The 27727-nt window shown below is 35.1% G+C and overlaps 2 protein-coding genes across 9 annotated transcripts in view; one reads left to right on the top strand and one right to left on the bottom strand.

Annotated features, from left to right (window-relative positions):
* Positions 1-24136, bottom strand: part of LOC136030108 (protein vav-like) — a gene marked incomplete at its 3' end in the record, with an annotated part of 142489 nt that extends 118353 nt beyond the window's left edge. For all 5 annotated transcript variants that reach the window (XM_065708782.1, XM_065708783.1, XM_065708785.1 and 2 more), the window contains 3 exon segments: positions 2906-3081; positions 17863-17966; positions 23923-24136. In XM_065708782.1, coding sequence (XP_065564854.1) covers positions 2906-3081; positions 17863-17966; positions 23923-24028 — 386 coding nt within the window.
* Positions 24137-26308: 2172 nt separating this feature from the next.
* The window catches only part of LOC136030107 (transcription termination factor 3, mitochondrial-like), a 45761-nt gene continuing 44342 nt past the window's right edge, over positions 26309-27727 (top strand). Inside the window, exon 1 of one of the 4 annotated variants that reach the window (XM_065708780.1) lies at positions 26309-26448. The gene's annotated coding sequence lies outside the window, so the exon portion shown is untranslated. The remainder of the gene's footprint in view (positions 26449-27727) is intronic. The other 3 variants (XM_065708776.1, XM_065708775.1, XM_065708781.1) reach the window with 3 other exon arrangements.

Below are 27727 nucleotides of genomic sequence, written 5' to 3'. Positions count from 1 at the left end.
TTTCTCTTTTATTTTTCAGTTTTTTCTTTTTTTTTTAGTTTTTTTCTTTTTTAGTTTTTAGTTTTTTTTAGTTTTTTACCTTTTTTTAGTTTTTTTTAGTTTTTTTAGTTTTTTAGCTTTTTTAGTTTTTTTATTAGTTTTTATTTTTTTTGTAGTTTTTGCCTTTTTTTATTGTTTTCAGTTTTTTTTTAGTTATTAGATTTTTACCTTTTTTTAGTTTTTTTTAGTTTTTTAGCTTTTTTAGTTTTTTTTTCTTTTTAGTTTTTTTTGTAGTTTTTACCTTTTTTAGTTTTTTTCTTCTTTTGTATTAGTGTGAAATAATTCAGACGTCATATGCGAACAAACATGACGTCACCTGATCCACAGATCCACAGATCCACACACAGACAACTTATTTTTATATATATAGATTGATTTGAAAACTCTATGCTTGAACACTTACATAATTTATCTACAAGCTACAACACTTCCTCCAATCAGTATTTTCCCTGGGACAGAATTCCTTGGAGCTTTAAATTACCAAGTGCTGCCATAACTGTCAGGCCAAATTTTTAGAACTGTTTTATATCAGTTTGCAAGTAGTCAAACCCACACCTAGGCTGAGGCATCTTACTTATTCATAAAGTTCAAATTTCATAGTCGTCAAGTTTCTTTGCAAAGTTTGGCAATGAGAAATAGGTTAAATAGGACCCTTTAAGTAATTGATTCTAAAGAATTTATTTGGAAACTTGGTGACAGTTCTGCAAAATAATTATAAGGGGCGGGAGCTAGTCCATTAATTCTAAAATGGTTGCTAAGGTAATTAATAACGAATGGACTGTTAACAATATGCAGGAATTCTCGTGTTAAGGTCTTTCTACAACTTTCTTGCAAGCTTTCAAGCACCATCAATTACTAAAACAATTCCTCGATAGAACTTACACAAACAGCATCTTAATCAGGGTCGTATCCAGGATGTTTTTTTCGGGGGAGGGGGTTACATACAGCTTTAACAAAGTAGATAAAAATTGGTTTATATTTATTTTGTTACGTTTTTACGAGTTGGACAAACATCACAGGGGGGGAGTCAAACCCCCTAGCCACCCTCCCCTCTTGGGTACAGCCTTGATCTCAATTCAAAAGTACTCTGTTACTGATCTCCGATGGCAAGTTTTTTCAGACTTAACATTAAAGCGCCATTGATAAAAATCCTCACGAATGACTTCTTTTATCATTAAGTTACTTTATGACGTACCAAAACTCTGGCAAATAATCGTTCTAGATTTTAGCAGATAATTCAACGGACAAAAACTCTCCAGGGGTAGCATGCCTTCCAAGGTAAATACCTTCCAAAGGTATATATGTCAATGATGTGACATTTATCCTCGCCAATGATCGAAGACACCCTCAAACGAGCGTGAAGAGCCTACGTATCTTCAGTTATGCAGATAGGCATGACGAAGAGCCTATAAAGGTCCTATAAAACTTCAGCTATGGAGATAGGCTAGGCAAAGAGCCCAAAGAGTCCTTAAAAGAACCTGAAGAGCCTACGACACTTCACCTATGCAGATAGACTTGACAAAGAGCCTGAAGCGTCCAAGAGCCTAAAAAATTTCAGCAATGCAGACAGGCTTGACAAATCCTGTGTCCACTTGGTGAGTTGACCGTGAACGAGTCTGCTATCAATAACATATTTACCTTTTCAAATCAGGGTGCCAGAATAGGTTTTAACTTATTCTTAAGAAGATATAGTAATTGATTTAGGAAGGAATGAGGACAAATAGGTATCGATAACGAACCGAGAGGAAAGCTTCCTCACTTAAATAGTAAGGATAGCAGATGCAGTGAAGACATAAAAAACAGAATAGCAAACACATTAAAAAGTTTGGAATATTAGAAAGACATGCTTTAAAACTAAGTAAGGTTAGGATGCTAAAAGACAAGGCAGCGACAGCTACGGTCAGTAAGCAAGACCCGAAAAGTGGGCACTTGGAAAGCTTAAAGAAGATATACGAGCAGTTATCCAGAGGAGTCATCTAATGATAATTTTGGGTGCTCGTTTTCACGAACTCTTCTATAATGACTTCTATATTATTATTCTTCTATCATTCTTCTATAATTTACGAACATTATTCATTTCTGGGATTCTTCTATAATGAATGTGTTGCAATATGCATAGCTCATTGTGCATTTTATTTTACATTACCATTTTGTAAAAACAGGTCAAGATTTCATAATGGCCAAAATTCAACTTCTTTTATTATGTTTGTTATTTCTATTGTTATAGATCAACTTCTTTTGTTTGTTATTTTTGTTATGCTCGTTTTTACGAGTTTCACGTGTTGGATTGAATGACCACTAAACTATGGAAATACTGCAGTTCGTTCCACTTTCTAAGGCTATAATAAAAGAATGACCAAAATGGTTAGATCACGTTTTACGACAGCTATATTGTAAACAATCGTGCTTTTTCATAGTCTAGATGGGGCCTAACTAAAAGCAGGATGTTCTCAAACAGGGTAGAAGAAGGCTATATGTAAAGATTAGCAGGAAGTAGAAGCTCCTATGAAGAGATTAAAGCACAAAGCTGCGAAAAATCTAGTCTGGATTAGGAATGTTCACAACTGTGTTGACCTGAGGGGACTTGGTGCAGTAATGAACTGTCAAAGGTAGGAGTACTGCTCCTGCTTTTTTCACATTTTTCTTGACCCAATCTACAACAGTCAGCATCCATAGACTGCGACAATTCTCCATTTAAACTTTTTCGTTTTGCTTAATAGTAGCCTACAACTAAGGCAGGAAGTAAAAGCTTTTTTTCTACCTGTCATAAAAAAAAATGTTTCTGAGGATTTACCTCTGGATAGACACTGAATAAGTACTTAGATATAAATAAAAAAAAAATTGGTTTAGTCTCGGTTTTACTTACCGAATTTGTTTCTTTGTAAATCTTGCAGAATGTGAAAGCTTCGACAGAGTTTGTAGAACTTTGCCAAAGTCGGTGTAATCATAGAGCATTAGCGGCTCAAACAAGTCGGCTTCTTTTATATCGTAGAACGCTCTACAGCAGTTGATAAAATATCTGATATTCTTCAGGCATAGAAACTAAAAAAAAAGAATAGGGTATACTAACTGAAATGACTCAATAGTCATCACAAATAATTTTTCCTTTGCTCTGTGAGGACAGGGGTTTGATTCTGGGTGTCGCTGATTATTCGTTTGAAACGAAGATCAGTGCCGTGATTCTGTAAGCTCCGCCAGAGTTGACCAGGCTCTGATTGGGCAGATGAAGAAATCTAGAAGGCACACAGGACGGGCGTGCCAAAGCACAAGATGGCTATCTCCCAGTCCCCTATTACACTTCTTGGCTGAAGTTTCATGAAACGGAGATCAGCATCACTGGATTTAGACTTTAGGGCCTAGTGCTGCATACTTATCTTACTCTCATGTCGGTCCCACTGTACACACAATAACCCATCATTTTCTTGATCATTGTTATTATTATTACTGACAACGTGAACATCTGAGGGTTACTTAAAGTATCATATCAATATTAAAAGCGCTATACGTAGTCTAGCTAAAGCACCAAGGAAATGCCAGATTTTCAACAATGTTGCCATGTCAAGACATGAAGTTAATTAAGCAATATTAAATAGTTACACTTGACTCTTAATAACTCAAAATTTAGCAGTTTGCTGATTCCCAAAGACAACCCAATCTTCAAAGGAGCGCTACACCTTCTACATTGCTTGGTTGCTTGGTTTCTGCATTGCACCCTCTATTACCGAAACCTACATAACTACATATAGAGGTCCTTTTCGTGAAAACATAATAACCCATTTCTCCTAATTTATAAAATATTACAATGTCGTTGTGTATCATTAGATAATTCTTATTTTGGTCATATCCCTGTTCGTTGCGGTGTAAGACAAGGGGGACTTCTTTCGCCGTATATTTTTAATGCTTGTATTGAATATGTATTATCAAAAATATCGACTACGCGCATACTAGAACCATCTGATATCTCATATCTGGCTTATGCGGATGACCTTCTTCTGATTAGTCAAACTGAGTCTGGTCTTGCCCGTTCAGTGAAGTCAGTTACTTCTGCTTTCCGTGATATCGGCCTGTACCTAAATATTGACAAGTGCGAGTTTCTTGTTTTCAACGGTAATAATTGTTCAGAATCATTATACTGCGATGGTTTTAGTATTCCTCGTGTTAAATCGTTTCGTTGGTTTGGTATAACAGTATGCGATTCTATGAATGCTCTCCGGTCTCGTGCTGTCAAAGATATTAGTGCTAAGCTGAGGCTTGGTTACTCTAAGATTGTAGCAAATCGTGGACACTATAGGAGAAGAGCACTAACTCGGCTTTACTCAAAATTTTTGTGATCATTCTGTGCTCTTCTGTTCTGGTATTAGGCCACTTCTGTTGACTGGTGATCTAAAACGTATTCGCATACATTATTATCGGTACTGCAAATTTCTTTTATATCTACCTCGTTCTTACCGGAATACAAAACTGGTTAAAAAGTATTGTGCAACAGATATTAATGGTGCTTTCGAAAAATTATCTGCGAAGCTAGCTATTGAAGCGCTTTATAGGCTAGGATGTTTTCATCGCCTTATCCGTCTTTTTTCTGTATGTGATTAAATATGTTTCTTTTGTATTACTTTTGCTGTTTTTCTTTTGTCTTTTACTCCACTTAACCTCTGTTTTGTGAAGTGGGTGATAAATAAATTATTATTATTATTATTGTTTAACCGATTTAAACAATAAGACTTCGTTTTACTGTTCTTGGTATCTTAAGCTTCCGCCTGATCAAACACGTCACAGGAAAGTGCCCGCCTTCACTCAGATTAATCTAAATTCGTCGGTAATTCACCTGCTTTCTTTCTTTAATGCTTTGACTGACAAATAACAGCCAAATAAAATAAAAAAAAATGAATCCAATACATGACTCCCTATCCACTTTCCCTACCATACTTGCTATTTATGGCTGGGCAGACCCAACAGTTTTGAGGCTCAGGCCTCAAAAAACCACTGCCTTCACACCCCAGGCAGTAAAGGTTGCAGAGTCACACCAGACCCGTGAGATAAGTGACACAAAGACCCGTGTTAGCGTCCCAAATGAAAGTGGAATTGAACAAGAGCTAAGAGCTCATATGGCACTTGTGACGAGGTCGGAAGAGCCGAGAGCTCATATGGTACGAGGTCGGAAGAGCCAAGAGCTCATTTGGACGAGGTCGGAAGAGCCAAGAGCCAAGAGCTCATTTGGCACTTGTGAGAAGGTCAGAACCTAAAGTTAAACTTTATAGCACAAGATCCTTCTAAATATCAAATTTCATTAAGATCTGGTCACCCTTTCGTAAGTTACAAATACCTCGATTTTCAAAATTACCTCCCCCCTCCCAATTCCACCAAAGAGAGCAGATCCGGTCCAGTTATGTCAGTCATGTATCTTAGACAGGTTTCTATTCTTCCCATCCAGTTTCATCCTGATCTCACCGCTTTAAGTATTTTCTAAGATTTCCGGTCCCCCCAACTGCCCCCCCCCCCAATTACGTTTGATCCGGTTGAGATTTAAAATAAGATATCAGAGTTACGAGGTCCTTCTAAATATGAAGTTTCATGAAGATCCGATCACTCCTTCGTAAGTTAAAAATACGTTATTTTTCTTATTTTTCAGAATTACCCCCCCCCCCCGCAATTGAGCGGATCCGTTCCAATTATGTAAATTACGTATGCAAGACTTTTGCTTATTTTTCCAACCAAGTTTCATCCCAATCCTTCCAATCTAAGGGTTTCCCATCATTTTAGGTCTCCCCACCCCAAACTTCCCCCAATGTCACCAGATCCGGTCAGGATTTAAAATAAGAGCTTTGAGCCACGATATCCTTCTAAAAATCAAATTTCATGGAGATCCAATCACCCATTCGTAAGTTAAAAATACCTCATTTTTTCTAATTTTTCAGAATTAACCCCCCCCCCCCAACTACCCAAAAGAGAGCGGATCCGTTCCGTTTATGTCAATCATCTATCTATGACTTGTGTTTATTTTTCCCACCATGTTTCATCCCGATCCCTCCACTCTAAGTGTTTTCCAAGTTTTAGGTTTCCCCCTCCCAACTCCCCGGCCCCATCACCAGATCCGGTCGGGATTTAAAATAAGAGCTCTAAGACACGATATCCTTCTAAACATCAAATTTCATTGAGATCCGATCACCCGTTTGTAAGTTGAAAATACCTCATTTTTCTAATTTTTAAGACTTACTCCCCCCTCCCAACTACCCCAAAGAGAGCAAATTAGTTCCGATTATGTCAATCATGTATCTGGGACTTGCGCTTATTTTTCCCATCAAGTTTCATCCCGATCCCTCTACTCTAAGTGTTTTCCACTCCAACTCCCCCCAATGTCATCAGACCGAGTCGGGATTTAAAATAAGAGCTCTGAGACACAATATCATTCCAAACATCAAATTTCATTAAGATCCAATCACCCGCTCATAAGTTAAAAATACTTCATTTTTTCTATTTTTCCGAATTAACCGGCCCCTTCTCCCCCCCCCCCCAGATGGTCAAATCGGGAAAACGACTATTTCTAATTTAATCTGGTCCGGTCCCTGATACGCTTGCCAAATTTCATCGTCCTAGCTTACCTGGAAGTGCCTAAAGTAGCAAAACCGGGACTTTAGGTTTTTCCCCCTCCAACTCCCCCCAATGTCATCAGATCCGGTCGGGATTAAAAATAAGAGCTCTAAGACACAATATCATTCCAAACATCAAATTTCATTAAGATCCAAATACCCGCTGATAAGTTCAAAATACTTCATTTTTTCTATTTTTTGCGAATTAACCGGGCCCCCACTCCCCCCAGATGGTCAAATCGGGAAAACGACTATTTCTAATTTAATCTGGTCCGGTCCCTGATACGCTTGCCAAATTTCATCGTCCTAGCTTACCTGGAAGTGCCTAAAGTAGCAAAACCGGGACCGACAGACAGACCGACAGACAGACCGACAGACAGACCGACAGAATTGGCGACTGCTATATGTCACTTGGTTAATACCAAGTGCCATAAAAACCAGTGGGCAACCGAATAGGCTATGAAACTTTCACCCCACCATGAGAGAAACGTTTAAATCATACCAGTTGAGGCTGGACAAAAAGTAGCGTGTTCTTGGAAGGAGTGAAACAAATCATAGGAAAAGGTTCAGAGTAAGTACGATCTTCATGGACGAGGGGTAAGACTGAGACTTTGAACACAGCGGGTGGAGGAGCAGTATGCGCAGGCCTGTTGACCTCAGGTGAATTTATGCTGTGATAAATTAGTATCACCAGTATTAGCAGTCTATATACATACACGTAATTTCTCAAAGTTGACGTCATTAACTTCACAAATTATCCTAATCCTGGATTATGAATGAAAGGCACGAGTCGTCAAACAATTCTTAAAGGAACCACCATACTCGAAATACTAAAAATTTCGAGAACCACTATCTTAAAGATTCTGAACCGTAAAACCGTGACATAACAGATCCTCCTGATGTTCCAAATCAACTCGTCTTACTTTCTAAACCATTCTCTTTTTTCAGTAACAAAAAATTTGATTGACTTTTAACTTCGTAAGATCTTTAAACTATTCCCCAAAAATGAGGATTAAAATCAAAAAGTGACAAAAAAATGGTGTATTGCATACTAACTAGCTTTTTTTTAACCCATTTGACTGACTCCACACTAAAATGTGTTAAAACTGAATTTTTATAATCAATTACATATGAAACACCTCAAAAAACCTTTTTTTTTCAAGCGGTTAATATTCTTTACAAGTCCTCTAGAAAGATTTCTCGGCTAAACCTGGAAAGCAAATCCAGGCCGCTAGTGGAGAGCGTTTTTGGCTAGTAGTTTTCAACTCTTAATTCAAATTGTTGCACTAATTTCAAATCGTCCCGATTTTGTTCAATAATCTACAGAAATGAAGAATATCTTTGAAAATCATGACAGAGACGCTATTATTAACACTAGTGTATTGTGAAAAATAGATTATGAATGTGGCCGCGTTGTCAATTTTTAAATGCCTTGCTTTGCCAATCCTTACTCGTGATAATAGTCACATGCCGGTATTATAAGTCAGTTTTGCTTTCCGTTGGATATTTTCAGTTGGGACTTTTTTGCCGCTAAATAACAGCTAGTCGTGAATAATCCCTTGAGGACACCTTGCCAGGGTTGCTACATGCTGCATAGAAGCTCTACTTTAGCACTATTTTTTATATGTAGCATTGCAACACGTGCTCAGTGTTGCCACCTGTTGCGTGAGAGTGCTATTTTAGCAATATTACAGTCAATTTTTTGATTGTAGCACCTAAAATCGCTGTGTAGCACCAAAAATCCCTGTGTAGCACGCAAATTTGGGCAATTGTAGCACGTTGGGAAATGTCCGTGGTGGCAAACCTGTGCCTGGCTGGATACACGCGAAATATTTGGGTGATTATTATTCTTTTTCTTCTAAGTGGCCAGACCAATTGTTCTTTTCAAGCTTTTCGTCTGTTTTAATATTCCCCTACGAAACAGAACCAGAAATACGTTCTGTTTCATTTTGTGTTTTGTGAACTTAAAATTCCTACGTTTAGCGTTCTTCTTCCTCTCGGAAACAAAAAGGTTCGTGTTTTACATTTTCTCGTTTCATTCTGGGAATGGGAGGAAAAACAGATTTCTTTTGAAAAGGAAGAAAGTAACACTTAAGAAATGTTCCCAGAGAATACTTTATTCTCTTGAGAATCCAATAAACAGGAAAATGCAATATATCAGTCCTAAATGTCCAAGACTGAAGGTAAATTTCTCCTATAAATGTATAAACTAAAAGAAAAATATTGGTCTGCATTTTTTTCTGCATTTCAGAAGAAAAAAATATTTGACAGAGATGAGAGCATTTTAGAGTAAAACTTTTATGTGAGTAATATACTTAATTTCGCGTATCACTTAGTTTCAAAAGTATGTATACACGCCCGTACTCCACGGTGATCCTTTGGGGTCCTCCCCCCCCCCACTCCTTAAGAAACCTAACAAAGAACACTTTATTAAAATCAGAGACAAAATAATAGCTCAGATATTTATCATAAAAAAAACTTTTTAACCTCTTCGCTTTAACAAATCAAAAAATGTTCACAAAGAGCAGAGCAACCTTAAAACGAACATTAACAAGAGCCCCGGCCCCGTTAAGTGTTGCAGGAACTGTGACCCATTGATCATAGTTGCAGAGGAGCATATGCAACTATGTTTCATTCCCGGATTCGGGAAATGTGTCGCCTTTTAGTTTTCTAATATTTATTCGAATCTCTTCTCAAAGCTCTAGAAGTTTCAGCAAGGCCTATTTGTGAGCATAAAATTTTTTTCATAAATTCGGCATATGCTTTTGTGTAGACAATATTCATATAAAGAGCATAAAAAGCAAGTGTCCTAATTGTGAGAAGAGATACATTGAAAATTATAGTTAAAAATGGTCCTTATTAGTACCCTATGCTTCACAGTCTATCTAACATACATGAATAAAGCTAGTAAAAATAATTGACACCCTGACCCATTGATCATAGTGGCAGAGGAGCAAATGCAACTATGAATTAGTATGCTCCCTTACCACGTTTGGAGCGGCGTTATGATAATTGTAAGTTATTATTTACATGCCAACATGTAAACAAAGAACTTCTGGAATAAGTTCTGTGCCTACGAAATAACCGTCAAACTCTGTGACAGAATTATTTTGATCCTGGATTAAGACTGTGGCCTATTTACTGCGATTAATCAAACAGTTTGCGGTAACAAACTGTAAGTAAGGAGCAGCCCAGCTAAATAGAAACTGAAACTCTAGCAACAACACTTTTGATACCAATAGATTTATCAAAAGAATCGTCTTATTATGCTGAATTCAAATATTTAAGTTTGTTAAGTTTAGCTTTACCCATTAAAGACCACTAGCCTGAGAAAATTTGTCTGACTTCCAAAAAAGGGAAAACACCCCCTAAAAGTCATAGAATCTTAATGAAATTACATCACCAGATTCAAAACATCAGAAAACCCAATTGTAGAGGTTTCAAGCTCCTATCTGCAAAAATGTGGAATTTTATATATTTGCCAGAAGAAAGATCATGGATGAATGTTTATTTGTTATTTTCCTCAGGGATAATCGTGTCGACCCAGTGGCCCTAAAAGGTTATGAGAGGGCTCATTTGAACGGAAATTAAAAGCTTTAGTGCCCTTTTTAAGTGACTAAAATGATTGGAGGGCAAGTAGGCTCCTCCCCCACCTCTTTTTCCCCAGAATCGTCCGATCCAAATTTTAAGATAGCCATTTTTCTCATCATAGTTAAAAGGTCCAATAACTATGCCTTTGTATATAACATGACCTCTCCTCCCCATAGCCCCAGGGGAAAGGACCGTAAATTCGCCCGTTGTTTACGCATAGTATTTAAAGTGTATACATTTTCGGGTGAGGGGGACAAATTTTTTGCTTGGGGTTTTTTTCAGGAGGAAGTTTCCAGGGGGTGAATTTGTCAGGGAAAATTATACACTGGGGGAATTTCCCAGAACTCCTAAAAAATTCTTTTTATAGGTCTTGCTTTCTCTTTTCCGTCTCAATTTTACGCGTGGAAATGTTAAGGGTAACTGTCCGGGGTAAATTTTCAAAGGGATTGAATTACCTAGAGGATATTTCTTTGGGGAGGGGGATTTCCCCATGGAGATGGGGCCAGATTTCCAGACATTATTTACAAGAAAGGATCAAAAATTTAAAGTTAAAAATTGTTTAGTCTCGTAACCTCTTAAAAACTATAGTGTCACTTGCAGTTTGCTGAGTTCGCTGCAAGCAAAATTTATGTTTGATATACGTTTTTAAATATTAAAAGTTTTCATATATGTTTTATATATTTTAATATAAGAAAATGTGTTTTTATTGTTTATTAAATATACGTTTTATTTTTGTATTGTAACAATGCAACAATTAAATACTGCTCTGACTTCCCGGAATTCTTTTTTTTTATAGCAATAAATATCGAACAATCAATCTAGTTTTAGTATTCTAGCATGCAATCACTGATTTAGCCCTCTTAAAATATGTTCCTTTCGAATCTATAGATCGAATCAACTGGGTATTTAGAAGATAGTCTAATATCTTCATTTTTTCCACAGACATAGCTATTACCCTCGAAAACTAAAACTTTTGAAATAGGAAAAAAGCCTTTAATCACAGTAGTAGTATAGGCCGTAACAGTTTCTGCGACAAGGATAGGCAATTCCTTATTTATTTAGTTAGGAGTAAAGTACATGACATTCTAGCTTGTGTGCTGTTCGAGGAATGGCAGCACTATACTTATTTGTGGACAAATTTCTCACAGTTCTATGAAAACCTGGTTTTTATGAATGTGTTCTTTCTGTTAAATTCATTTCTTTTCTCACTTTCTCGTTTTTTTTTTTCTTTTCAGTGTTTCATTTCTTCTAAATTCATTCCTTTCGAATGTATAAAAAAAAGTCATTTAACAGAATGTACTTTTCAGTGAACCAATTTAGTTTTCAGTAACTCTGAAATGCACAAATAACACCTTATCTTTGAGGAGTAGGCGAAGGGCGGCAAAATTAAACTACTCTTATTGGCAGTAATTCATGTTTGTTTTAACTTTGGCTTTATTATGTAATTTCTATCCACTTTAGATTTTATTTTCTAGTTTATCGTAATTTCTGCTCGTTTTAGGTTTAATCATTTAAAAAAAGCTAATTTCTGTTCGTCGTAATTTCTAAATTTGCTCTGTAATTTTGCTCTTTTTTCCAAAATTAAATGCATAGAAAAACTATTTGGCTAAACTCATTTTCAGTTTGATCAAGCTATCTAATTTTCAGTAAAGGGCAAATGATATTTTCGTCTTTCTAAGAACGGCAACCCCGCACTGATTTGCGATAATTTCTATTTGATTTCATGCTTCATTAATTTCAATTCATTTTAGGTTACTTTTCTTCATTCTTAGTGATTTATGCTTGGCCTAAGCTTGATACCGGTATTCTATGTAAGCTAAATATGTTGCGGTGCAACACTACTGCTTTCTTTTGTATCATGGGTCTGTAGCTCTGAAGCGGTAAGATATGCAAATGTAAAACTTATCTTTGGTACGGGAAGCACGAAACGCGATAGAAAAGTTCACTAAAGTTTCTAAAATTTCTAGTGATCTTCTGGAAAACAAGATCATTTTTTCTTCATGTTGTACATGGTTTCAAGACAAAACTGTCTTAGCTGGGAGAATAGACTTTTTTAGAAGAGTTTCACGTCGTAATCCTGCAGACCATTAAATCATCTCTCTGAAAACTGAAGAAAAATATTCCATATTTCTTCTAAAGATCTTGGAAATAGTTCTGGAAAACTCCATCTTGGATGCCAAGCTCCAGTTTTTTGGGATGTTTTCTGAAAATTTCTGTTGGACGCCTCATAGATTTTAATCGAGTAATATTATGAAAAAGTGCCCAAGATGACACGAACTTTCTTATATCCGGAATTGCCTTGTTTACTTAGACATTATTCCCAAAGCTATCAAGACACGTCAAATTTTTTTTTTGACATCCTAGAGGTGGATATTCTTTTAGACAAGGTAATTTTTTCAACGTGTTTAGGAAAATCCTAACTTTCTAAGAATTCAAACTGACACTTGCTTTTGGGAGATAATAGTTCTTCTGTGACTTTTTCTACTCTGAAGTTTTGATTTTGCAAATTCCCTACATTTTTTCTAATCAAAAAATCCTGACTACGAAGCTAGAATTTTTATAATTCAAATTACTTTTGATACTGATACAAGTTCATATTATCTCCTCGGACAGCTTAACCTAAATCTCCGCATCTCTTATAATTTTCTGAGGATTAATAACGGAAATTCTAAATTCAAAACAGGTTCTAATTAAAAAATGTTTTTTTTTTATTTCCATTGTATTTTATATTTAATCCCGCGAAAAGAAAGTAATAAAACATACACTCTTCTATATATAGAAATGAACCTCACACTAAGGAAAAAAGTTTACACATATAGCCGTTTCATGGATGTTCGTTAAATTAAAAAAAAAACTTTCAACTAAAGTTTTTAGTTTTTTCAACTAAAAGTAAAATTCAAAACGAATAGAAATTATTACGTATATGAAGGGGATTGTCCCCTCCTGGACAACTCGATCTTTACGCTAAAGGTTCTTAGTACTTTTAGAAAAGCTTCTTATTGTTTTAATTAAGCAACCCTTGTATTTCAAGAGTCATCTTAAAGAGTTGGGTCAAAATTCAAACTTTAGCGTACACAGCCAGGTGTCACGGCAGGGGCAATCGTCTTCATATGCTTCATAATTTCTGTTCGTTTTAAATTTGAATGTTGCTAATTACTTTCAGTTGAAATGACTTGTTTCTTTTATTTAACATCTGATCCTTTTTTAAACGTTGTATTGAATTTGTTCTAGGGTGCACACTGAATTTGTCTAAGCTAATACAGTTAAAAACATTGACATGTCTATGTGCATTCAGTGCGTCAAAAGCGTGACAGAAACGTTTGAAGATATACGACTGAAGGCGGGGAAGAAGATGTGTCAGCTGTTTTCGAAGGTCACATAAATATGCCAAGCTACAGAAATCACTGTTGTCATCCAACAAAAGACAAATTTCATAAACCTAAAACATCCTGCATCCTATTGGTGGACTAACTCATATGATCACTCGAATCTCGAACTGGCTCGGTGTGAGCAAGCCATACTTCTCATCATCCATATGTTACTCCACATTTTCTCTGTCATTCCTACTTCTTACAGCTGGTCATTTGTCATTTCTACTACTTACAGCTTACTCCTGGCTGAGTAGTTGGCACGCTGGTGTGGGAATTCATTGTCCAAGGGGCACGGGTTCAATCCCAGTTGTGACCAGTTATTTAGTTTGGGACGGGGGTCAGTGGCGTGACTCTGTAAGCTCAGCCAGAGTCGAACCAGCTCTAAATGGGTATCCGGAGAAATCTTGGGAAGGTAAGCAGGGAGGGTGTGTGAAAGCACAGGATGGTTGGCCCCCAGTCCCCCATTGCACTTCCTGGCTGCAGGGCCATGAAACGGAGCTCAGCACCGTCGGTTTGGACCTTAAGGGTCTATCGCCGTCTTACTTACTTACTTCTTACAGCATGTACTGAGAGGTTATTTTCTTCAATGAAAAGACTAAAAACCTATCTTCACAGCCGAATAGAAAAGTTTGCTCTTAGCTCTTCTCGTAGGCTGCAATTTACATCGTAAGGGTGAATAACAATAGTGAACCCAATTTTTTCGCTTTGCATGAAGTTAAATCTAATGGGATTGATTTTGAACTTCTTTCCATCTGCCTGATCAACTTCATATGCTTGGGTTACATTTAGGGTCTGTCGAAATGGTTCAGTTACCTCACTTTTGTTTCTTCCAGGCAGCCTAATGTCTTTTGAAAAAGTGAGTTTTTATTTTTATTTTTTTTAATATGTTCGTAATGCTTGGTTTTTAAGTGACGTGGGAGCTTCTAAGGTTTCATAGATTCAGCAGTAAATACAGCAGTGCATAAAACACTCTAGGGTGAGTAACTTTTTCTTGATGCGTGTGCTTTCAGTTTCTGTAGGCGTTGCGTAAAATAATGCGCCTTTTATCAGCTGTTTTGAAAGATTCACCCCTGAAATAAATTCGTGCGTACGTTTTTGGCTTGGATATAGCATTTATTGTTGGAAAATACACGGAAATTTTTCGGACAAGAATTCTCTGAAGGGGGGGGGCTTTCCACCGGAATAACTTTCCATGGGGAAGAGACTTCCAGGAGGATTTGTACATGGGGGATTTCCTGGTAGGATTTGAAAAAAAATTAAATTAGATACAAAAACAAGTTGTTTTAACTGAAAGTAAGCCACCTTAAGACTAAAACAAATAGAAAGTATTCCGTATATGAAGGGTCTACCCCTCCAGGAACAGATCCAGAGCCTTAATTTGTGAGGGATAGCAGTGCCAAAAGGAGAAAGTGTAACATCCCCCCTCTACAATATTGTTTAAAATAATTGAATTAAGATTGGGTTTGCTATCAACGTAACGTGACACAACGGGAGATCAACTGGCTCACTTTGCCGCTTGCCCAAGGCATTGGGAAACTTTGTCAAGGATGTGATTACCTATTAAAAGTCAATATCCGTGGGCCAATCAGAGGCGACCGCAGTCAAAGGGAAGATGACGCACTTGTTGCCTGTTGCATGAGCCACTTCGATTGTTGTCCCAAATTTTTCTCTATGAGACCAGAAGAGAACTTAATCAGGTTCAGAATTTGATGTCAAGCAAAAAAGGGACAAATGGGTAAAGGTTGTGATAAATGGTTCTGGTATACCTAGCCCTAGCAGCAGGAAATGCATCTTCCAACGAATATTACGGCTCAAAGGACCTCGTTGAGGTACTTCAAAAGGGGTAGTTTGCCTTATGGTGCCCTGCATAAGGTTCCACATGTGAGGCAAATAAGCATAACCAGGTCTCATTTCAAGGGAGATGTAAAATGTACTCACTTAACTATTGACATGGACTTGGCGGAAGAAATTGAGAGGCGAAATTTCCGACTCCCGATTGGTACGAGGCGACACATGATTCTTAAATCTCGTTCCAATAGGATGGAAAGCCATTGGACAGAAAGAAAGATACAACCTTGATCTTCATAATACTTGACAAGCCGGTATCTTAATCACAACTCTAAACTATTTCAGTGTCACCAAATGAGGAAGACATTAGATGCTGGCACATGAATTGGCATCATTGTCAAGGTACTTCATATAATGCTGTGTGAATGCTAGCAATGAGGCAAACATTTGTAGTGTTTGCGAAGGAGTCTTGATTTTTTTTTTTTTTTTTTTTTTTTTTTTTTTTTTTTTTTTTTTTTTTTTTTTTTTTTTTTTTTTTTTTTTTTTTTTTTTTTTTTTTTTTTTTAGTTCAGTGATGGAAATGAAATTATTCCATTTGGATGTATGCATTACATACACTTGATCTGTGTCTTTGTCTCCGGGGAGTGGAGATAAGTGATGCCAACTTTTGCATGCCTATACAGGCCACAGTACTGCCACTGTCTAACCTTACTGTCTTGGGTCTTCACTCCCTTGGGCTCTCCCTAACAACACAGAAACGTTTTAGTATTGCGTTTATCACATTGTGTCTTTAGACAATTTTATTGCGTTGATATGTTTCATTGTTTTTAATTCAGAAAACGATCGATTTTTCAGTCCTTATTTCTCGTATAGTACTCAATAGTACAATTTAAGAAGGATTCTTAAAAAATGTGTTTGGGGGAGATTGCCCCCATACTCCCCCCTTGTATCCGTGCTTCCTCCTCAATCCCCCACTCTTCACGAAGTTTGACTTTTTGTCATAAATCTTTAAGAACGCTTCCTGAAACACAAGTGCCATTTAATTTGAACGAGAAGCATTCTTAAAGAGCTTTAAGACTGTAGTGTAAAGAGCAATAGGGGGTAGCCCCCCTCATATACAGAATAATTTCAGTACGTTTAAAGTTTTAATGTTGCTCTTTACTTTCAGTAGTTTTTATTTTGTATTTATAATCAACAAGCTTATGAGTCCTAATATACTAAAGCTGGTTCGGTGTAATCAAACAACACTTGCTAAATATCTTCTTACTCTGTTTTGATTTGGGACTAACAAATTGCAATCTTAACTATTCATAATTATTAAAATTCAATGTATAAGGACCATTCTTTGAGCAATCCCTATGTGATCATGAGTCAAAGTGACAATACCTGCCTATATATGCAAAGATGCGTGGGAGGGGTGGTGGTAACAGTTGGAAGAGGCATAGGCCAAAAGGTCTCATTAGTTCACAAATCAGAGACACTGATAATCTTTGCATGAATCAGATTTCCATAAGGTTCAATATGATCAGCATTTTTGAAATGTGTATATAGTCTTTTTAGATTAAGGATAGTCATGTTACGATGATATAGGTTTTTAGTAGCTAAAATTCAATCATTAATGATCATTAGTTAAGTATCCCCAAATATGCATGAGTTACAGAGTGCGGGGGGAGTGTATGCTGGCGGGGAGGAGTGTATGCTGAAGCAAGGGCTGAAGAACTCCTATGTAGATTCCTAAGTAGGACTCTACTTGAGACCTCCAATAATACAGATTGAACTTTCAAAAGGTTTCAGATTTCCACCATTTGCAAAAGACACAGCATATTTTGTGTTTTGGATGTTTACACTGCAATATTAGCCTCAATTTTGTAATCAGTATGCTCAGAAATCTTAATAGACCAATTTTGGTGAATATACTAAATCTGATGGTGTAATTTTCATTAAAATTCCTTGCTTTGCCCCCCCCCCCTTTCAGAAATTTAGCAAATTTCCTGAAGCTTGTAGCTTTTGATGAATAGCATAAAACTTAAGAATCTTATATTTTTGGAATCTAAATCTTTTGACATATCTATTGTAGTCAAAATCCTGTTTTTTGAGTTTCAATTACTTCAATCACTTCTTAATTACAATTCGTTACCACAAACTATTTGAAAAACACCATTGGAAACTAGAGCCATTAGAAAAAGGCAAAAAAAAAACAAAGCCAATTTTTCCTGAAAAAGCCACAATGGAAAACAGTAATAATTAATTAATCCTTCTTTTTTACTTAGTTTAACAATATTCATATTTTCAACCATTAGGGGTTGGAATCATTAACTTATTGCCTAGGTTTGTTTTTACTTGTAATAACAATTTACATGCACCATAAAATCTGAAATCCATGATAAAACCTGATGCAAAAGAGAAAATGAAAAAAGATGCAAAAGAGAAAATGAAAAAAGAAAAGAGAGAATGAAAGAGAAAAAAGGTGAAACAAGAAAAGTTACCTGTGCCATATGTGGTCTAAGGCATACATTCTTCAGATCCATTGTCTTTGGATCAATTTTGTGCAGCAAGTGACAAAGCAGAACTCCATCACGAAGACATTGAGCTACAATAAAAAAGCAGGAGGAGTAAAAAAAATATAAAATATTCATAAACATTAAATTACAAGAAATTACAATTTAATATTATTATTATTAACTTTTATGAATATTTATATTAACTTTTATGAATAATTATTATTAATATTATCATATAATAATAATACTAAATTATATAATATATATATATATATATTATTACCAAATACGGTATATATATATATATATATATATATATATATATATATATATATATATATATATATATATATATATATATATTAGGAAATGTAATTATAAATTTTAAAATATTAAATTAAATTACAAAATTTATAAAACTATAAATATTCTATAAAAAATTATTAAATATTTAAAAGGATTGTAAAAAAACAACTGATTGGAAGTTTTAATTGTTATATACTAAAAAAACAAAATATTTAAAAAATAGTAAATATTGAAAAGTACTACTTGTAAGACTTAAAAACCAACATACAAGATAGAACAAAAGCAAAAATACAGCATCAAGAGTAAAAAATGAATTAAAAATAGAACATTCCCTATGATAAAAATATAAACAAGCAACACTAACCAAGATAAAGAAATAGATTAAAAAATTAATATTTAAGAAGAAAAGCTTTCATATTATAAGGGTATTAGAAAAAGAGGTACATCATGCCTATTAGGAAGTACATTTTTTGAAACAAGGGACTTTTCTAATCAAAATAGTTATCCTGAAATTTTGATCCACTGCAATATAGAGTTCTGGGGGCACATGGAGAATTGATGGGGAGCAGGTTACCTCCAGTCAGTTTTGTCCCTTAAATAGAAGCTCAAATTCTCAATCAAATGAGCATTTCCAACTTTGTATCATTATCAATAACATAATTGCCCTAGGGGGAAAAATACTATGCTTGAGGTATACATTAATCTTTAATAAATTAATATTAATTACAAATCACTTTGTGCCTAGTCATTTGCGTTTCAACTGATGATTCCACTGGTATTCTACATAGAAAGGGGAGAGTTGAGGGAGTTAGAATAATCCCTGGAATATTCTTAGTTGCCATGATTTTCACTGCAAACTGTTAAACTCAACGCAAGCATACACAAAAGCAGTTTAATGCTATCCTCCTTTTTAGAAAATATACCCCCTATCAATAATTACCTTTGCGTATCAAATTTAAATATGGTTAAATACCCAACCAAGAAACTTCAATGAGCCCTATTATACAGAAGAGCTAAGTCAAACTTTTTCAGATCGAGAGAGTGCAGTTTTTTACTTCTAATTAAAGGTTTCACAAAAAAAAAGAAACGGTATAATGGTTTCAACAAAATCATGTGCAACAAATTACTTTTTTATCAGAACATTTCATGAACGAATGGCATTAAGGTGATATTAAATAAAAAAAAAACAGTTTTTTTAACTGAAAGTAAGGAGCGACATTAAAACTTAAAACGAAAAGAAATTATTTCGTATATGAAAGAGGCTGCTTCCTCATCAACGCCCCGCTATTTACGCTAAAGTTTGACTCTTTCTCTCAATTCTTCTTTTTAAAACAGTAAAAAACTTTAGCGTAAAGAGCGGGGCGTTGATGAGGAAGCAGCCTCTTTCATATACGAAGTAATTTCTGTTCGTTTTAAGTTTTAATGTCGCTCCTTACTTTCAGTTAAAAAAAACTTCTTTTTTTTATTTAATTTCTGAACGTTTTTGAATCAATGCATGTTTTGATTTTGGCTCTCGGCAAAGGAAATATCAAAACGAAATTTGCTTATTAATGCTTTTTGGCTAAATGGCTTTCTCATAATTTTGATCGAATGATTTTGAGAAAAAAAAGAGCAGGGGAGGAAGCCTAGTTGCCCTAAGATTTTTTGGTTAATTAAAAAGCTAGAACTTTAAATTTTTTACGAATATTTTTATTAGTAAAAGATTTACGTAACTTATAAATTAGCTTACGTAAAGAACTTCTGTATTCTCATATTTTTATTACATATATGAGGAGGTTCGCCCCCTTGTCAGATCCTCGCTCTTTACACTAAAGCTTAAATTTTGTCCCAATTCATTAAGAATGACCCCAGAATCACAAAAGCTGTAGAATAAATAGTTGAAATTACTAAAAATACTTTAGCGTAAAGAGCGAGGTATTAGGAGGAGGTGAGCCCCTCAAATGGTTAATAATTTCTGTTTGTTTTAAGTTTTAATGCTCTTCCTTACTTCCAGCTGAAAGAACTTTTTCATATTTATTTTTTCATTGTTTTTTTTTAAATAATGCTAGTAAATCCTGCGCTCCCTTCATGGAGATTTTCTTCCCCCATGACAAATTATCGATGGAAAGTTCCCCCAGCATATCCCCCTCTTCTCAACCCCTCCCCCCGACCAAAAAATCTTCCTGAAAACGACTGTACACTTCCCAATAACCATTACTATATGTATGCACTGGTCAAAGTTTGTAACTTGTTGCCCCTCCCACAGGGACTGTGGGGGAGTAAGTCGTCCCCAAAGACATAGTTATAAGGTTTTTCGACTACGCTGAATAAAATGGCTATCTCAGAATTTTGATCTGTTGACTTTGGTAAAATAATTAGCGTGGGAGGGGGCCTAGGTGCCCTCCAATTTTTTTGGTCACTTAAAAAGGGCAGTAGAACTTTTCATTTCCGTTAGAATGAGCCCTCTTGCAACATTCTAGGACAACTGGGTCGATACGATCAACCCCTGGAAAAAAAAATAAATAAACAATAAACATGCATACGTGATCTGCCTTCTGGCAAAAAATACAAAATTCCACATTTTTGTAGATAGGAGCTTGAAACTTCTACAGTAGGGTTCTCTGATACGCTGAATCTGATGGTGTGATTTTCGTTAAGATCCTATGACTTCTAGGGGCCGTTTCTCCCTATTTTCTAAAATAACGCAAATTTTCTCAAGCTCGTAACTTTTGATGGGTAAGACTAAACTTGATGAAACTTATATATTTAAAATCAGCATTAAAATGCGATTCTTTTGATGTAGGTATTGGTATCAAAATTCCATTTTTTTGAGTTTTGGTTACTATTGAGCTGGGTTGCTCCTTATTACAGTTTGTTACCATGAACTGTTTGATGGGGAAATTTTATCCAAAGGCATTGCAACTTTGACTTGGGCAGATGATGTTTTTGAAACTGAGCAGTGCAATTAAGAAATTTAAGTCCACATTCAAATGGTAGCACCATAATACCAAGCTTTGCTTGGTGAAAGGGAAGACTGAGTCTTCTCACCTTCATTTCTTCACCTTCATTTGGCAAAAAGACCCGAGAGCTAATAGAGCAAGTCATGAATACCACCATAAACTTCAAAGTTGCCTAAAACACCTAAGATTACAAACTCCTTTGACCTCAAATCACTTACCCATCTGGTATGTCATTTACAGTACTGCCAATTGTAGCACCAAGCCAACTAAGGACAACAGAGCTGCACATGCTGCTCTTCTAACCAAATGCTCAGCTTTTATCTGTAAAATGTGGCCAAGCCATCTTGATCTTTTTCTCTTTAAAGCTGTCAAAAGTGAAGTAGAGCCACATTTTTTGTGCAGCTTGTTGTTTGATATATGGTCAGTCAAACACATACACAAAACTACCCATAGACAATTTGTCTGGAGAACACCTAACAGACCCTACTCTGCCTTCTAAACCACCGATGTTCCAGAACAATACTTGACCACTGCCATCAATACATCTCCAAATATTCTAGCCTTGTTTGCAGGAGACACATAAGGCTGGAAAAACACAATTAATATTGCAGGCTAATTATAGCCAATAGGACTTTTTGGCACCATAGTGTTGCAGTACTACTACAGAAAAAATTTCAATTATTTGTATCACTAGTAGCAAATAATGATAATATGAAAAAAAAAATCAAAAGTTTGCTTACATGGCCTAGGGCTATATATGGCCCTGTTGGGGAGGGGGGTAATTGTGACAGTAGTGATAATTATCTTTGGAGAGATAATTAAAATAATTACCTTCATTTTCAAACTCTTTAATTAAATTTTATGTCATTTTCCATAAATTTTGTTGAATGAAAACAATTTATACTCCAATACTATCTACAGCTTCTTCTGTTTGCAGTTGCTATTTTACTGCAAAGTCTAGCACCCAAAAAAAAACCTTAAAACTTAGATAAACATTAAAATGCAGAATTAAATGATTTACAAATTGTTAAATTTACTGGATTTGATTGTAATAAATTGATATGTGTTACATATATCATTAAAAAACACTAACTGAACACTGGATTTAGAATCAAATGGTAGGTTTAATCTTACAATCCAGAACAAAAACAAAGGACAACATGACAGGCTTAAAATGGAAACTGCTAAGGTAGTAATCAATATATTTGGAAAGAACAGAAAAGGGTGTCATGTGGTGTGTTCACTGTTTACTTACAAAAGCAATAAAAACTAGAAATGTACATAGGAATGAACACAGGGTTTCAATTATGCTCTGGGAAAGTTTTTTCAAGGTCTTGTCTCTACTTTGTTCACTTTATTGGTAAGTCAATTATATGAGCTGCAAAATTTTGCTCACCCTAGTGTTGTCAGAACAATGTAGGTAGCCTAATACAATGAACTAGTGAATACAAAAATAGGAGGTCACCAGTATCCCAGGAAGTTGCAAAAACTGAAGAGAAATTTAAGAGGGATTTAACAGCACATGGATTTGTAAACTTCCCAACTAGTCTGGTTTTCAAATAAAGAAATGCAATAATTTGCAAATTTGACTAGAAAGTAGACATCCATAGGCCTACAGTGGACAAGGACAATAAAACACACATACTGGATCTTTGGTGTAGAAATGGCATCATCTCAACCTTTAATACCTTGTAAATTCTGGAAAAGCTATGGAAACTGTAGAAAAATACTCATACTTGGAGACTGTCAAAGCCAAATAGCTCTAATCAATGAAATAGACTTGCTCAAATAAAGTGGAGATTTTATATAATCAAGCTTGATCAAATGCAAACCCTCCAATTGATGATGTAGTCTACTGTAGGCCTAATCAGTAAATGCAACTAGGCCATATCTAATATTCACTAATGAACAGCTGCTCATGAGGGCCAATTTGATCAGTCAATATTCTAGGCACAGAGTAAGCCTTTTTTCAACATAAAACCTCCTCCTTAATATAAATGTCAAATAGGCATAGGCTACCTCTTTTAACTTCAACTCTGTCAGCAATTTTTTGTGAAAACAGTGAAAGCAATAATTCATTGAAAGCAGTAAAATTCTAGTTGATTGACTTTTGGCTATCTCAGAAAGGGGTTAGTTAGGGAAATGAAACTTTCAGGGATGAGTCTAATGGCTAAAGTATGTCCCAGGAAGGTATTTTGAAGTACCCACCTCCACTCCTTCTCCCTCTTGAGGGCCCTGACCTTTGATGACCTTTAAAAATATGTGTGTTATAAGAGTGAAACCTTGTAAAATAGATCTTCTGCTTGAAGGAAGTACAACAAAATTGTTTTCAGCTTCAAAACTTTGCTTAATCCCAATTTAGCCTATAAGGTCAAAAAGATATGCAAATACATTTCCTAATAGGCTATTTGAAAAAAAAAACATTGATATGGCTCACAATTCTACTCAAATAACAAAAAACTTTTAGTTTAGGAAATGCACTTTTAGAACTAAAGGCAGAGAAAAGGCAACTGGTAACTTAAGGTAAAATGTTGTTTTGTCAAAATTTCAATATCATGTAGGCAAAGCGAATTTCAGGACCCTCTAGAGGGAGAAGGAGTGAAGGTGGGTAATTCAAAATACCTTCCTGGGACATACTTTAGCCTTTGGACCCATCCCTGAAAGTTTCCTTTTCCTAACCTAGCCTCTTTCTGAGATAGCCAAAAGTCAATCAACTAGAATTTTACCATAAGCTCTATCAAACCAAATATATTGCTTAAATTAAGGATTGACATAATCCAAAGTTAAAATCAAATCTTACCAAATACAACAACTTCAGCAGTTGCTTCAAATATTGGATGATCTGTTGAAATAACATCACATCTTAAGAACCATTCAGCACATTCTTTCCAAAGAATGTCACTCATTCTAAGTTGATTATAGAGAAACAGTCTATACCCTTGGCTTCTGCCCAAAGCTAACTTTCAAGGGCCCTTCCTTTTATGACAGTGGTTCAAAGATGTCCCGAGGCTATATAAAATATTCTATGCAAATAACTCACTAAGATTGCTAAATAGCGACATCTATAATATAATATGCTAGGTGTCAATATAAGAAACAAAGCAAAACATGTTTCATACATATGTGAAAAGTCTTTACAGCAGACCGTACTTCTCATTTTCAACTCATTATTTATCAGCCTTCGATTGCTACTTGCAGAATGATTATCCACAAGATTTGCTATTAAATAAAAAAACAAGTTTTTTTAACTGAAAGTAAGGAGCAACATTAAAACTTAAAACGAACAGAAATTACTCCGTATATGAAAGGGGTTGTCCCTTCCTCAATGCCTCGCTCTTTACGCTAAAGTTTCACTCTTTCTCACAACTCTACTTTTTAAAAAATAAAAATCTCTAGAGTAAAGAACGAGGCGTTGAGGAAGGGATAGCCCCTTTCATATTCGGAGTAATTTTTGTTCGTTTAAGTTTAATGTTGGTTTTAAGTTTTCTCCGTATAAAGTTCGTTTTTAGCGCACTTCAAAAAAGTTCGTTTTTAGGGCACTTCAGAACTGTATTTGTCCGTTATACATATTTGAATCTTTGAACTATAATAACTGGGGTTTAAATTTGAAACCGAAATAAAATGATTATACTCTATTCCTTTCTCCATACTCTTTTAAGTGTCATAATGTAGATTGCTTTGACATTTCTTATCCTTGGAGTTTAGAATTCGACCCAATCTACACTGCATCGTTTTGGGTTTATATTTTATCTCTAAGAGGTTATCTGCTTGCTATCGAAAATATAGGAATGTCGGCTTAGCTTCCAATTTGAAGGTGAACTAATTTTTTCACAGTGGCTTCAAATTTTGTAAGTATGATATCGCATTGGCTTGCTTACAGTCCAAAAAAGTGTAATCTTGGTTCGAATTTCTGGATGTTTTCTAGCTGACCAATTATAGGCCATTTTATATTAATACTTTTAGTAGCTCTTTATTGATATCTAGTAGCTTATTAACCCCTTATTCATACCTAGTATGTAATTTTCAAGCAAAGATACAATGAAGGACCTATTCTAAGTAATAATGTCTTTACAACCTTTTCAATTTGTTAAGATTATCTCCCAAAATTTTACTTCTATTTGGTCTTTTTCACCAAATACGTCAAAACTTTTTTTTAGATTGAATGGCTGTAAAAGCCGATTTTTCATCTCATTTTTTTCAAGTTTATCTTCGCCTTCACAGCCTGATATATTTTTTTTATTAACAAGTTTAGTCTTTTTCAAACTAATCAAACTATAATTCCCTCCCTGGGTTGTATTTAGTAGGCAATTCATTTTCGATTGATTTTCATTTCGATTGATGCTCAGATTGACGGAACAGCCTTTCTCTCAGCTTTTTATGGCTGAACGGTCTTGCTTTAATATAAAAAAGAGATATTGCTGTTGTTAAATAATGATTCATTGCTGCATGTTGAAATAAGTTTTATGTATACTTAAAACGGTCAAAATGAGTCTTTTATTCATTTTGAGTAAGGTGTAAAAAATGAAATTTTTACTAAGGTGTAAAAGTGAAATATTCAGACTGTTGTTATAAACCTTAAAAGGTCCAAGATTTAAGGCCTCTTAATATTTTTTAATACGACTGCTGTCGTATATTAAAACACCTTATATATAAGCTATGCTACAACAAAGTAGCTTTTGCAAAGCAGCTTCTGCAATGAAACTGCAAAATATGGAACAGTCATGGATTCCTGTCAATGCGGCAGCAGAACTTAAAGAATTGCAAAAATTTGAATTGCCGGGAAAAAACTTTTGTATTCTACACTAAATTTGAAGTACTCAACTTTCACGGTTCGTGCTTGCAGGTCGGTTGCAAAAAAAGCAGACTTTAATCTCTATTTTACTTATTTATTTATATTAAGCAAAACAAAAACCATCAGTAAAAGCAGCTCAGAGATCAAAAGGGGTTACAAAGTATTATAACCACTTATTCATATCGCAGTTTGCCTTATATCAAGTTTCTGGAAATCTAAGCATTGAATTTGAAGTTTTTTTTTTCGGACCAGAAAGTATGGAATCATCAGTATGCATTGTGCAAGGGAACGAAAAGATTCTCAATCTGTTTTTTTATTCTATCCTTTTTATCTTTTAACTTTTGCCTTGTAATTAGAAATTGAAGTATTCCTAACCCAAGGGAGTCTCTTGTGGTCTGGTAGAATCCAAGCGCCGAAATCTTATAGCGAAGAAGTAGCTGTGGTTTTTGGACATTCGCCCAATTGTTCCTAAATTTAAGAAATAGTCTAAGTAACTTTTGCTTCTGTTGCAAGTTTAATACTTTTGCTTTTATAGTAAGAACCATTTTTAATCTTACTGCAATAGATATGAAACAATTTTGTGGTAGTTGTCAGCTCATTTAGACTAGGAAAAGTCTGGTTGTTTTAAAGCTTAAAATAGATGTTTTATTCTAGGTTAATTATAATTTTAGGACAAGGTTTATATTAACAGACTAATCAGGTATCTAAGAAATAAACTTATATACCAATTATGGGTAAATTCCAATACAGGGCATATATTTTCACTTTTTTTGTGGGGGGGAGTGTAAAGCTTATTTCTGGTCCAAACATAGGCTGTGTTAAATTTAGTTCAAGTTCAGGTTTCAATTCTAACTAGGCTATAGAGGTAAGAATTTGAACTTTACACCCAAGCCACCTAATGTACAAATATATAGCCTAGCCTAGTTTGAATTGGTATGTATAGGGCTGGGGTTAAAGCTAATTTCCAATGCAAATGCATGTTAAATTTGGATTCAGGATGCAATTCTGACTATTGAGGTGACTTTATTCCTTACCTACCTGAATAGTCTATTAATATAAATCTTATCCAAATTTTTAGGTAACTGTGTAGAGTTACCTCTAGGTAACTCTCTACATAGTTTTCAGTAAAATTCTTGTTCATTCACCTGAAACAACTACTTTCTAAGATAACAGAATTCCTCCTATAGAATTTTGCTAGAATGTCAAATAGTCTAGAGAATATAATGTTATATTGCAATACAAATCTGTTTGACCTTTTTGCTCCAAAGTGCAAATTAACATAATTAAGGTAATAGCCTAGGTTAAAAATCCTTTGTTGGGTAAAGACCACTTTTCTTCAGCATTCCAGAAGAATATAGATAGGTTTTTGTAGCCTACTGCCTATATTCTACTACAGCATGACACAATGCTACTGTAGACCTACTGTACACCTCTCACCAGAGCCAGCCCAGTGCAAGTAATTTGTCATCATTTAATTCAAAATGTGGTCTCAGTTTCAACAAGTAATTAGAAAAAAAATGGTTTTAAAAGTTTTGATTTATACAAAGTAAATATCAAGCAATAAAATTTGCATTTTTTGAATCCAAAGACTTCCAGCTTTCTTTTAATATGTAAATAAAACTGAAATACTGAAAGGATATATGCATCAAAGTAGGATAACAATATTTCCCAAAAGAGGTCCTTCTAGGTAAGCAATGATTTCAAGTGTTTGATCTTAAATAATTTTAAAAATAGCCATATCAATGCATAGCTTAGATTTGCAGCTATTCATTGACATATATAATTCTTCCCAATTCTATTTGGTAACAAGAAG

Source organism: Artemia franciscana, chromosome 8 (genome assembly GCF_032884065.1).
Source record: "Artemia franciscana chromosome 8, ASM3288406v1, whole genome shotgun sequence".
NCBI classification, from domain to species: domain Eukaryota; kingdom Metazoa; phylum Arthropoda; class Branchiopoda; order Anostraca; family Artemiidae; genus Artemia; species Artemia franciscana.
Note: the sequence above shows the minus strand (reverse complement) of the source record. Positions and strands in the feature narration are given on the sequence as shown.